We start from the raw sequence: 13,436 nt of genomic DNA, 5'->3' as shown, positions 1-13,436 counted from the left end.
CCCAGTTTATCCACTCTAACCATAAGAACAGCATTATGTAATTAACAAGACAAATCTTTGAACCAGTATTACAAGCATGTCCCAATAATTTTTCCCCTATTAAAATATTTTTAAAAATGAAAATCAACCTATCTTGGCCAGTTAAAGACTGCCAACCCTTGCAATTATACGCAAGGAAGGCAAGAAGAATCTTAAGTGTCACATGCCAAGAACGTATTTTCAGATAATGAAGACAGGCAAGGCCCAAGTGTACGCGAGGCACACAGTAAAAAGGTATTTCTCCACCCGTGATCTTGAAATTACAAATGGAGAATGAGAAAGAATGAGTTTATATAAGCATATGTTTCTCTATATTTTTATAAATATTTATATAATTTACCATGAAGACATGCAAGTAGTGTTATAGCAACTATTATACAATATAATACAGAAAGATGGGTCTTCCAATGTTACAGTTGCTTTAGGTAAACAGCAAATATGTCTTATCTATTGCATTCCCCTATAGTGCTTGAAACCAGAGAGAAATTAAGTTTCCACACTATGCTACAATTCTTATGGGAGACAAAATATGCCTCAATAGTGTTTTGAGGTTTGTTTTTTTTGTGTATGTTTTTTTTTGTTTGTGTTTTTTTTTTTAGAAAGCTCAACACAGATAAAGAGAACAAGGTAAGTTCAGTGCAGCTTCAGGGCAACTTTGATGCAGCATTAGAATATGTTCACTCGGTGAGAAAATATATTTCTTTCCCCCCCCCAAATTCAACCACATTAGGTTTGGCAGCAAACACAAGGTCAAAAAGAAAGCACAGATTTTGCTAGAAGGCAAATTTCAACAGCAAGCAGAACAATTTACCTGACCTTAATAAGGTCTTTACAACACAAAAAACACCAGAGTATAAAAAAACCCATTTTCAGAGTCTACTATGATTTAATTTTGCCTGATTCCTGTTAGCAGAAGAGTGCGATTAGAACAAATATGACCCTCTTTATAGCTCTGTAAATTGAGATTACATAGAAATCAGGTCAAGAAACCCAAATGTTCAAACTAAAGCACAGGAGAAGGTGGTAAAAAAACTTTAAAAGATAAATATTGAACCTAAATTTATTTCCCCAGATACTCATTCCTAACTGGCTCCATGTATAAAATACAAAGTTTAAGGATGATAAGTCTCAACAACATACCTAATTTCTTTCTACTTTTCTTTTTAAATCTCTAAAAGCGTAAAGTTACATTTCACAGCACTGTACTTCCTTGGTATCATCTTGGAGGCTGGCATTAGGAATAGTTGGAACCTAGAAGAATTAAGGAATCAAGGTCTACTCTGGTCAGTTTTCCTTCCACAAGGAAGAAACTAACAGGGAAGGAGAGTTCATCTACCTTAAAGGGCATTAACCCCCACTCTGCCCCTCTCCCTAAAGCACTAAAGCCTGCAAACTAGTTCCATTTAGACTTTCCCTTCAATTACCTAAGTGTCATCAGTTATTTCTCACAATAAAAATATACTGAGACCATAGTGCTACAAAGAAAAATATTAGCATATGCTGCTAAAAGCATATTAAAATGTACTGGTAAAATGAGAGAGATTGGATCAGGTGAGAAATGCTAACTTTAAAAAAATATGAAATCCAAGGAGGGTACTAGGAATGAGGCAAAGTAAAGGTGTGAACTCTCCATATAGATAGATACACGGCTAAAATATGTGTATCAGCATCGGCTTCCCACCAACAGACTTCTTACATGCTTTAATATTGGAGCAATTCTGAACTCCAAAGTTGAGAAGTTTTGAATGAAAATATTAAAACAGGAGGTTTCAATTTTGCTATATAATGTTTGAGGATAGCTGTGAAGAATAAGAAGGCCAAACCCTTTAAAATTTCATTCCATCTCCTACTTTGACTCTTGTTTTAGAAGCAGCTAAAAAAAAAAAAAAAAAAAAGGAAGTTCATTTAATCAGTTTCTCCCTCTTGGATTTGCTAGACTGCCGTTCCTATGCAAAGGCTTTAATTCCTGATCTGCTTGCTGCCTGCCTTAGGTAATTCCTTATCATATATTTATGTCTCCTTATAAATAATTTATCATGTTACTTTCTTTTGCAAGAGAAAATCAACACAGACTTTTAAAATAGACAGTACAGGGATACACATGCATCAGGTTTGGGGGAAGATCTCACACCTTTCACGGAGATGCGGCCTGGCTCCTATCTGCTGAGTTTACTGGCTGACTTACTCTTCCCTGGGGGGGCTTTAGTGCTGGCCGAGTGGTGGTGGAGGCTGCCAGATCCTTTCAGGCCATTCTTGCTGGGTTTGCAATGCTCCTGTTGGCAGGACCTCCTGGAGGAGGAAGATCCTGAGTGGCTGGGAGGTGACTTGCTTCTCCCCAGATGCGGGGAAGAACTCCTCTGGTCATGGTGGGGCCGTCCAGCCCTAGATGGTGAGGAACTAGATGTGCGAGGCAAAGAAGAACTTCGAGGAGAGGAACTGGGACTCCTGCGAGGGACAACTGGACTCTTGGGTGGTGTTTTTGGGTTGTGAGGGGATCCTGGACTCTTGCACTGAGTAGTGCTCCGGGGTTTCTGAGATCCATTTTGAAGAATTTGGGCCAGGCGGGAGAAAAGGTCTGAGTCAGAATTGCTACTCCCTAGGACTTTGTATCTGCGGAGCCTTAAAAGAACAGAGAAAAATTATTTTCATTTTAATTCATTTCAAGTGTGCCTATAAAGTCCCAATCATAATTTGTATGATGTGAGTAAAATTTAGGAAACACAGGATACAGCTACTCTTTTACATACTAGTTCTATGACCCTGGACAAATTATTTCATCTCTCCTAGCTTTTAATGGGAATATTATCAATCTCACCACGTTACTGAGCAGCCAAGGGCAATAACCCAAGTGAAGTACTTAGTTCGAGGTCTGCCATTCAGAAGCACTTGGATGTTGTTAGTCCCCTTCCTCCTACGGCATGTTTGCTCTTCTGACTTTAGGATTAAATGAAGCATCTCTAGCATAAAATGCCTTAACATTTTGTTTAAGGCTTCTAGGACAGGAATTCTGCATACATACACAGGCAGTCCTCGGGTTACGTCGGACTCGTTGAATGTCGTTTCGTGGTTACATCGCCATCTCCCATTTATTTATTAAAAAAAAAAAGTTCCATCATTTTGATGTATGTACATATGTGCTTTATGTTTTTTATCATTTATTTACCACAAGTAAAGGTCAGGAATTATCTTTCTTTTAAATTTTTTTTTACTGTTTCACTTCATTACTGCTGTGCATGTGCTCCATGTGAGTGACGTAGGTGCTTATGTAGGTGGGTTCTGGCTTACGGCGAAAATCGCGTTACGTTGCGCCGTAGGAATGAATCTCCGACGTAACCCGAGGACCTACTGTATGCAAATATTAACCCCACAATGTAAGTTTTCAACATGAACTGTGCTCACCAATAGCAGGAACTATAGAAAAAGGTTATTTCAGCTTCATTTAATAGTTTTCAAAATAAAAGAGTCCTCACTGATTCCTCTGGGTCTCAGTCTCTGCCCTGATAGAAGCCTGAGATTCAGGAGAGCTGAATTTGGGAACTGACCGCCCCTCTTTAACTGACAAGTCAGAACTCCAAATCTAGAAAGTATTCATATGAATAGCAATGTCTTCTTTGCCCTAAATGTTTTTTTCTGTTTTAGCTTAAAATCCACTCAGTTTAAGAATTTAAACCTCAAATTGCTGACATGCCACTCCTTACAGAAGGAAGTGGGAGAAGAACTTCAAGGTTGTATTAGTACGTACAGAATGCAGGTACATAAATAGCCATCATCATCATCATCATCATCATCATCATCATCATCATCGGTCAGCAACAAATTACTGATTTTTTTTTCTATGAATTTTCTTTCCTTCTCTTTCCCCACCATCTACTTATTCTGAAAAATGACATGAAACTCATTCGGGTTAAGTCTATTCTCAAGGATCTTAGAGTAAAAATTCCGAAATGGAATAAAATAATTCCTCTGTGCCAGGACCTACGTGGGAAAGTTGAGTTCCCTCTGAGTATCCAGATGAGTCAACTCTAATATCTGGCACAATGCCATAGGCTTGACTTAGTTACTAAGTACTACTTTTAGGGGACACCGTAAAATGCTAAATAACGAATGATAATTAAGATTTGTTTGTTGCAGTCCAAAGAAGCTCAAGCCACAGATATGCCATCTCTATGAAGCATAGATGCCAAGCAGAAGAAAAAGGGGATACGTAAATATTGTTCATAGAATCACCTTTTTAAAATCTCATAAAATGACTGCTGTTTACTCATCACCATTCTTCCTATGGAAGTCTTGTCCCATTGGCACTTTAAATCTAATGTTTAGTTACCCTGAACCTGAAACCTTAGGGCAAGTCAAAACTAAACTTTCTGTAGGTAAGGGTAACAAGTTCTGCTGTGTAATGATACAAATAGAATCTTACTTTAATATGCTTCAGATATCCTTATAACAGGAAGAGGCCTATTATTATATTATCTCGGACAGGCTAGTTTTCATGTAAATGTACTAGGTGTATCGGTTAATAATGCGGATTTTTTCAATAAATGGAGTTGCACATATGTTGATATATATGCGATTTGATATGTATGATATTTTGTTGTATTGACAACAAACTTCAAAACTTCATATGTCAAATTTTCTGAAGGTGTTAACATCATAGATATTTTTACCCTTAAAAATGTTGAATTTCATGCCAAAAATAGAGCATTTGCGGGAAGTTTTAGTCCATTACTTTATTTTGAAGAAAAGTGCTGCTGAATACTTTGGGAAGCTTATGGTGAATATGCTCCATCCATTTCAAGATACTCGTGAACGCTGGTTTAAACCTGTGAATGCTTTAAAAGTGATGATTTCGATGTGAAAGACAAAGAACGTCCAGGCCAACCGAAAAAGTTTGAAGACCAACAATCAACAATTACAAGCATTATTGGATGAAGATGCGTGTCAAATTCAGAAACAACTTGCAGAAAGATTAAATGTTGCTCAGCAAACAATTTCTGATCATTTACAAGCAATGGGAAAGATTTTAAAGGAAGAAAAATGGGTGCCACATCAACTGAACGAAACACAAATGGAAAACCAAAAAGTCACCAGTAAAATGTTGCTTCAACGGCATGAAAGAAAGTCTTTTTTGCATTGAATTGTGACTGGCACTGAAAAGTGGATTTATTTTGAGAATCCCAAATGCACAAAATCATGAGTTGACCCCAGTCAACCATCAACATCGACTGCAAGGCCAATTGCTTTGGAAAGAAGACAATGCTCTGTGTTTGGTGGGATCAGGAAGGTGTGGTGTATTATGAGCTTCTAAAACCAGGTGAAACCGTTAATACTGATCGCTACTGACAACAAATAATCAATTTGAACCACGCTTTGATCGTAAAACGACCAGAATGGGCCAGAAGACACGGCAAAGTAATTTTGCTTCATGATGACGCACCATCACCACTTCAAAACCAGTTAAAGACACGTTAAAAGATCTTGCCTGGGAAGTATTAACCCACCTGCCGTATTCACCAGACCTTGCTCCTTCAGATTACCACTTGTTCCGATCGATGGCACACGCACTTTCTGAGCAGCACTTCAATACATACAAAGAAGTGGAAAATTGGGTCTCTGAATGGTTTGCCTCAAAACAAGAAAAGTTTTATTGGGACGGTATCCACAAATTACCTGAAAGATGGGGAAAATGTGTAGCTAGCGATGGACATTACTTTAAGTAAAGCACTTTTGATGTTTCTCATGAAATTATCGTGTTTTCTTTGATTACAAAATTCGCATTTTTAACCAGTTAAAAATGCAAATTAATTGTTAACTGGTTAATAATATGGATTAACTATTAACCGATTAAAAATTGGATCAATTGTTAACCAGTTAATAATACAAATTAATTATTAACTGGTTAAAAATGTGGATTAACTGTTAACCGGTTAATAATACGGATTAACTATTAACCAGTTAAAAATGCAGATTTTGTAATAAAAGAAAACACGATAATTTCACGAGAAACATCAAAAGTGCTTTCTTCAAAGTAATGTCCATCGCTAGCTACACATTTCCCCCATCTTTCAGGTAATTTGTGGATACGTCCCAATAGAACTTTTCTTGTTTTGAGGCAGACCATTCAGAGATCCAATTTTCCACTTCTTCGTACGTTTTGAAGTGCTGCTCAAAAAGTGCGTGTGCCATCGATAGGAACAAGTGGTAATCTGAAGGAGCAAGGTCTGGTGAATACAGCAGGTGGGTTAAAACTTCCCAGGCAAGATCTTTTAACGTGTCTTTAACTGGTTTTGAAGTGGTGATGGTGCGTCATCATGAAGCAAAATTACTTTGCCGTGTCTTCTGGCCCATTCTGGTCGTTTTACGATCAAAGCGTGGTTCAAATTGATTATTTGTTGTCAGTAGCGATCAGTATTAACGGTTTCACCTGGTTTTAGAAGCTCATAATACACCACACCTTCCTGATCCCACCAAACACAGAGCATTGTCTTCTTTCCAAAGCAATTGGCCTTGCAGTCGATGTTGATGGTTGACTGGGGTCAACTCATGATTTTGTGCATTTAGGATTCTCAAAATAAATCCACTTTTCAGTGCCAGTCACAATTCGATGCAAAAAAACTTTCTTTCATGCCGTTGAAGCAACATTTTACTGGTGACTTTTTGGTTTTCCATTTGTGTTTCGTTCAGTTGATGTGGCACCCATTTTCCTTCCTTTAAAATCTTTCCCAGCCCTAGCTGGTTTGGCTCAGTGGATAGAGCATCGGTCTGCGGACTGAGGGGTCTGGGGTTCGATTACGGCCAAGGGCACATGCTGGAGTTGCGGGCAGTCAATGATTTTCTCTCATCATTGATGTTTCTCTCTCTATCTATCCCTCTCACTTCCTCTCTGAAATCAATAAAAAAATATATATATATTTTAAAAATTTCCCATTGCTTGTAAACGATCGGAAATTGTTTGCTGAGCAATGTTTAATCTTTCTGCAAGTTGTTTTTGAGTTTGTTTTCCGTTGGCCTGGACGTTCTTTGTCTTTCACATCGAAATCATCACTTTTAAAGCGTTTAAACCAGCGTTCACAGGTATCTTGAGATAGAGCATGTTCACCATAAGCTTCCCGAAGTATACAATAACTTTCAGCAGCAGTTTTCTCAAAATAAAGTAATGGATTAAAACTTCCCGCAAATGCTCCTTTTTTGGCATGAAATTTGACATTTTTAAGCGTAAAAATATCTATGATGTTATCACCTTCAGAAAATTTGACATAAGTTTTGAAGCTTGTTGTCAATACAACAAAATAGCATACATATCAAATCGCATATATATCAACATATGTGTAACTCCATCTATTGAAAAAAAAAAATACTGCCGAAACCGGTTTGGCTCAGTGGATACAGCGTCAGCCTGCGAACTCAAGGGTCCCAGGTTCGATTCCGGTCAAGGGCATGTGCCTTGGTTGCGGGCACATCCCCAGTAGGGGGTGTGCAAGAGGCAGCTGATCGATGTTTCTCTTTCATCGATGTTTCTAACTCTCTATCCCTCTCTCTTCCTCTCTGTAAAAAATCAATAAAATATATTTTAAAAAAATCCACATTATTAACAGGTATACCTAGTATTTTGATTTTCACTTTATTTTTGTTAAAAGACTATCCTTTTCTTCTTTCTTCTCCAAGAGTTTAGACCATTATTCTACTCTGTGAAAGTGAGTAATGGCTCCAAGGAAAGCACTCTTAACTGGTTTATTACCTCCCAATATTTCCTTCTCTTCTTCAAAATATAATCTATTGACTCTATGGTCAACTATACATGAGAAATTCAATAAACAAGTATACCATGCAGTAAATATTAAAGCAACAACTTTATTATGTACTAGAGGCCTAGTGCACGAAATTCGTGCACGGAGGGGGGTTGTCCCTCAGCCCAGCCTGTACCCTCTCCAATATGGGACCCCTTGAGGGATGTCCGACTGCCCATTTAGGCCCGATCCCGGTGGGCAGTTGGATCCCTAAACGGGCAGTCGGACATCCCTCTCACAATCCAGGACTGCTGGCTCCCAACTACTTGCCTGCCTGCCTTCCTGATTACCCCTAACAGCTTCTGCCTGCCAGCCTGATCACCCCCTAACCACTTCGCTGCCAGCCTGTTTGCCCCCACCTTCCTCTGCCGGCCTGGTCACCCCTAACTGCCCTCTCCTGCAGGGTTGATCACCTCCAACTGCCCTCCCTTGCAGGCTTGGTCCCTCTCAACTGCCCTCCCTTGCAGGCCGGGTGCCTCCCAACTGCCCTCTCCTGCTGGCCATCTTGTGGTGGCCAACTTGTGTCCACATGGGGGCAGGATCTTTGACCACATGGGGGCAGCTATATTGTGTGTTGGAGTGATGATCAATCTGCATATTACTCTTTTATTAGATAGGATAGAGGCCCAGTACAGGGGTGGGGGCCAGCTGGTTTGCCCTGAAGGGCGTCCCGGATCAGGTGGGGGTTCCCTTGGGGTGTGGGGCGGCCTGAGCGAGGGGCCTGTGGTGGTTTGCAGGCCGGTCACGCCTGCTGGCAACCCAAGCAGAGGCCCTGGTATCTGGAATTTATTTTCCTTCTACAATTGAAACTTTGTAGCCTGGAGCGGAGCCAAGCCTGGGGCTCCCTCTGAGGCCGGCAGCCATTTGTGTTGGGGTTATAATTGAAACTTTGTTGCCTTAAGCGGGTGGGCCTGGCCAGGGTGTGTGGAAAGCTTTGCTTCCCCTGTTGCCGGCGGCAACCCTGGCCTGCTCTCTCAAGCTCCATTCTGCCGCCATTTGTTTGAATTTGTTTATCTTCTATAATTGAAACTTTGTAGCTTGAGTGGAGGCTTAGGCCTGGCAAGGGCAGGCGGAAAGCTTGGCTTCCTCTGTTACCTAGGAAACCTTGCTCTCTGTGGCTGTAGCCATCTTGGTTTGGCTTAATTTGCATACTTGCTCTGATTGGATGGTGGGTCTGGCTTGTGGGTGTGTCGGAGTTATTGTCAATTTGCATATTTGTCTATTATTAGATAGGATAGCTGTATCTAGCATCAGACCTAGGGAAACCACCAATAGGATTTTTGTTTGTTTAATTCATTATAATCAGATAAACAGTAGTGCTACCAGGAGCTAGTCATGAAATGATGAACACACTATTCTTCACTAGAATTTGACATTATAATGACATCTGTTATAACAGGATTCTGACTAACCAAAGCTACAAAAATACTGAGTATCTAGTTAAAACAGACTGGAAGAGAAGTAACCTTTGTTGCATGCTAATCAGCACTGCAAGAAGCTTTAGACATATACTCCCTTATTTCATCCTCCCCAAACCATGAGGCAAATGTTCAACTCATTTTATAGATAGGGAAATTGAGGTTCACACAGCAAGAAAGTGGGAGAGCCAAAAATGAACCTGGATCAATCTGACCCCTTCTACTACACTGTGCTATAAGGCTTGGGAAAGGCAAGGAAGAAAGTAGACAATCAGAAGCAGGCAACAAAGAAATGAAACCTCTGACATATTATATATTAGAGTCAAGCAGACACAGAAACAGTGCTATACACTTAACATAGGGAGAGCATACAGCATTACCTGGCTTCTACTCCGGGCCTCGTGGGTGGCTTTCCTGGTGGTGGCCGAGGCAAGAACTGTGAAGTGGAGCTATTGACTTGATCTGTGTTGACCCATGACACTGGCCTTGGAATTTTGCTCTTTCTGGACTGGGAGATGATAGGTGACAAAAAGCTATCTTCAGCTGACCTGCTCAGGGGGGCGTCTATCGCCAGTCTTGAAAAGGGAGTAAAGACTTCCTCCTCAGAAAAGGGAGCAGGAACAGTAGCTAGTCTCTCCTCCAGCAATTTATCAGAGGCACTTGAGAGGTCCCCAAGAAAAGACTTGAGTTGCCTTTTTTCCACCAGAAGTTTGAGTAGGTCTGGCTGATAAGCTTTCTTTTGGAGGAGCTTTTCTTTTGCAGAGAGTGGAGAGGATGATTCGAAAGCTGAGTCTATCTCTTGTGCTAAAACAGGGATTCGGCTGTGTCTAGTTACGAAGGATGACCTAACCACATCCTTCCGGGATGAGGGACAATGTTCACTCTCTGAAACACTATTAGATAGCTCTCTATTTCTAGGGTCAATTTTCTCTTTCTTACCCTCTTGGTGCAAAAAAGTAGAGAGGTCTCCTTGAAGACCGGGCAAGTCTTCACTCTTGATGTCATCATCCTTAGATATCTTACTTTTTTGCATTGTTGCCACCTGGCCTATCTGTCCTTCAGCATGTGGGTCAATGCCTCCAGGAGAAATTTCTGAAGTTCCAACTGCCAGAAGCTTCATTATCTCATGATTTTTGTCTTGATTTGGCATCACACTAAAAGTCTGTGTCTTTGTCATATCAAGTGGCTCAGTAGTCGCTGAGTGATCCCTTTCTAAGTCTCCTGGGAGAGAGGAGATCTCAATATAATGCTGCCCTTTACTTAACTTTTCATCTTCATTATCTGACCCCAGCAGGCTTTTCTCTTCAGTTTCCCTAGGGAGACTCTCAAATTCTCTCACAGCCAGTCTGTTATGGTCAGGAAGGTCTTCTGGTCCCAGGTCTTGAGATTTTTCACACTCTCTAGTATTGAGTAACATGTCAGGACCAATATGCTCTATCTGCAGCCCCAAGTCTGTTCTGCTTCCTCCACTAGGAGGTTCTCCCTCTGTCACAACTAAACCAGAGAAGTTCTCCCTTGGAGAATAAAGTTCCACAGTGGGCTCCATAGGCTGAAGGTCCTTCTTCTCTGGCAGCTGACCACAGTGAAAGCTTCCTGAAGTCGACTGTGTAGATGCCACAGAAGGTCGAGGAATTGTAATCTGGAGAGAGAGAAGAAAAAAAAGTTAAAATGCAATAATGTAGAATATAAGTGAAGATGCAGGATTTGAGATTTAACACCTCAAATTCTAATTTATAAGAGGAACATGTATGTTGGCCAGGTCTGCCTAATTCATACTTAAAATGAACAATTCTGAATAAAAATGCTTGACACCCAAGCTCAGGAACTATACAGCACAGTCTTCTTCGAGGTTCTTTAGCCTGCTTTGTGTTCTGGAAGACTGACTTCTGCAGACTGTGCTATCCCAGGCTCCCTTGCCTTCTGATTTCTGGGTTTGCCCAATGGCCAGCACCAACATAGAATCTGAATTTGTGGAGATAAGGGGCTGGGTATTATTTCTCTCTGCCCCCTCCCCAAGGGACTGCAAGTGGACATTCTACCACTCTTGGCCATAGCTCCTGTCACATGGCCCCACTCCCATAGATAGGACTCTTACCAGGTTCTATTAACAGCCTTTCTTTCTCCTCTTTCAGAACTCAAGACAGGAATGACTCTCTCTATTTAATGTGCCTATGGTCAGTTAAGGAAGTGATAGCACCAACTTTGCAAGAGTAAACTCTGAATTTAAGCCTCAAGGAGATAATCAAGATAAATATATTATCCCAAACCCCCCCAAATGAAGGAAATGGTAAGTTTAATACCTTAGACATACAAGTAAGTAAAAAAGTGATGCAGCTGACAGAGACTTTCAGTAAAGAAAACTCTAAAAAAAATTGTTTTAATCATATTTTTATTGATTTCAGAGAGAAAGGGAGAGGGAGAGAGAAAGAAACATCAATGATGAGAGAGAATCATTGATTGGCTGCCTCCTGCATGCCCCACATTGGGGATTGAGCCAATAACCCAGGCATGTGCCCTGATTGGGATTGAAACGTGACCTCCTGGTTCATAGGTCGACGTTCAACCACTGACCCATGCCAATCGGGCAAAAAAAAATATTTTTATTTAAAAATATTTGAAAAAAGAAACCAAGATGGCGGCATAGGTTAAACACCTAACCTGCAGCCGGGCACAACAATTTCAAAAATACAACTAGAGGTCAGAACGGACATCGTCCAGAACCACAGGAGAGCTGGCGGACTGAAATACCCACAGCTGGGGGGAAGGAGAAGGCCACGGGGACAGTCGGGGAAGCCGTAAAAACCTGAGGTATGGAGAAACGGGCGGAGACACGAGCACACGCGCCTGCGGGGAGGATGGAACCGGAGAGGAGGGGGCGGCTGATGACCTGGCCGGAGTTCACTGGCAGGAAGGAGATAAAGGCTCCGGAGTGCACTGAGCACCGGCTCCAATTGCACTGAACCCCATTCCGGGCGAAACCCTGGGAAACTCACGCACTTTCGCAACTCTGCCGCCCCCGCAGGCCACCTGGCCCGGGACGCTGGGGACGCCGCCGCAGCGGCGGCGCCCGGAGCTCGGCGGCCTCCCAGCACCCGTCCCCGCCGCGCAGCCCCCGCGCACCGGACGGAGGCCCGGGCGCCCTCTCCGTGCACCTCCCGGCGGCGCTAGACTTCAGTAGAGTTGACTGAATTCAAGGGATTAAGAAGTATAAATTGGGGGGACGCCGCGGCGGCGACGTCCGGAACGCGGCGATGGCGGTGCCTGGAGCTCGGCGGCCGCCCAGCGCCCGTCCCAGCCGCGCGACCCTCGCGCGCCTGGTTCCGCGGGACGCGCGCACCGCGCACCGGACGGAAGCCCGGGCGCCCTCCCCGTGCACCTCCCTGCGGCGCTAGACTTCAGTAGAGTTGACTGATTTCAAGGGATTAAGAAGTATAAATTGGGGGGACGCCGCGGCGGCGACGTCCGGAACGCGGCGATGGCGGTGCCTGGAGCTCGGCGGCCGCCCAGCGCCCGTCCCAGCCGCGTGACCCTCGCGCGCCTGGTTCCGCGGGACGCGTGCACCGCACACTGGATGGAGGCCCGGGCGCCCTTTCCGTGCACCTCCCAGCGGCGCTAGACTTCAGTAGAGTTGACTGAAATGAAGGGATTAAGAGGTACAGATTGGGAAGTATGAAAAAGATGGCGGCGGAGGTTAGGGGCTGTTCTGTTGCCTCGCACCCAGCGAAATCGGAGGGGATGAGGTGTGGAGGTGCGTGGGTCAGGCTGGTGGCGGGGGAGAGGGGCTTTTGTTCCAAACCTAGGGGAGATTGGCTCTCCATCACCCTGAAACCCATCTTCTGGCGAACCCCGGGAGACCCAGATGCCTGCGGGGAGAGGCGGGACTCTTGCGGAGGTGCGCCCAGCAATCAGTGTTTGCTGCGCTGGAGTGCGGAACGAGGGGACTTAGATACGTGGAAGGCAGAAGGACCAGACTCACAGCCATCTTGGCTCGCCGCACCATGGCCTGTGGGCGCCCTGAGACCCCGCCCCGCCCTGGGACCCGCCCCGCACGTTTTGAAGACCTGCCCCGCAAATCTTGCAGGCACACCTGCGCCCCAAGCAACGGCTTATGCATGTGGGTGGCCTACCCTCTGGCAGCGGACCAGATGATCTGCTGTTCTAGTCGGACTGCTCCAGGGCCACTCAGACAGGAGGA

General features: G+C 43.4%; 1 protein-coding gene across 1 annotated transcript in view; it reads right to left on the bottom strand.

The window, feature by feature from the left end:
- Positions 1–1,946: 1,946 nt before the first annotated feature.
- TTBK2 (tau tubulin kinase 2) overlaps positions 1,947–13,436 on the bottom strand; it is a 159,248-nt gene continuing 147,758 nt past the window's right edge. Inside the window, exons 14-15 of the mRNA XM_054716313.1 lie at positions 9,622–10,880; positions 1,947–2,658 (exon numbers count right to left, since the gene is read on the bottom strand). Coding sequence (XP_054572288.1) covers positions 2,196–2,658; positions 9,622–10,880 — 1,722 coding nt within the window. The 3' untranslated portion in view covers positions 1,947–2,195. The remainder of the gene's footprint in view (positions 2,659–9,621; positions 10,881–13,436) is intronic.

The sequence above is a fragment of the Eptesicus fuscus genome, chromosome 5 (genome assembly GCF_027574615.1).
Source record: "Eptesicus fuscus isolate TK198812 chromosome 5, DD_ASM_mEF_20220401, whole genome shotgun sequence".
Taxonomy (NCBI): Eukaryota; Metazoa; Chordata; class Mammalia; order Chiroptera; family Vespertilionidae; genus Eptesicus; species Eptesicus fuscus.
The sequence above is the reverse complement of the archived record's forward strand: the minus strand, read 5'-3'. Positions and strand labels throughout refer to the sequence as shown.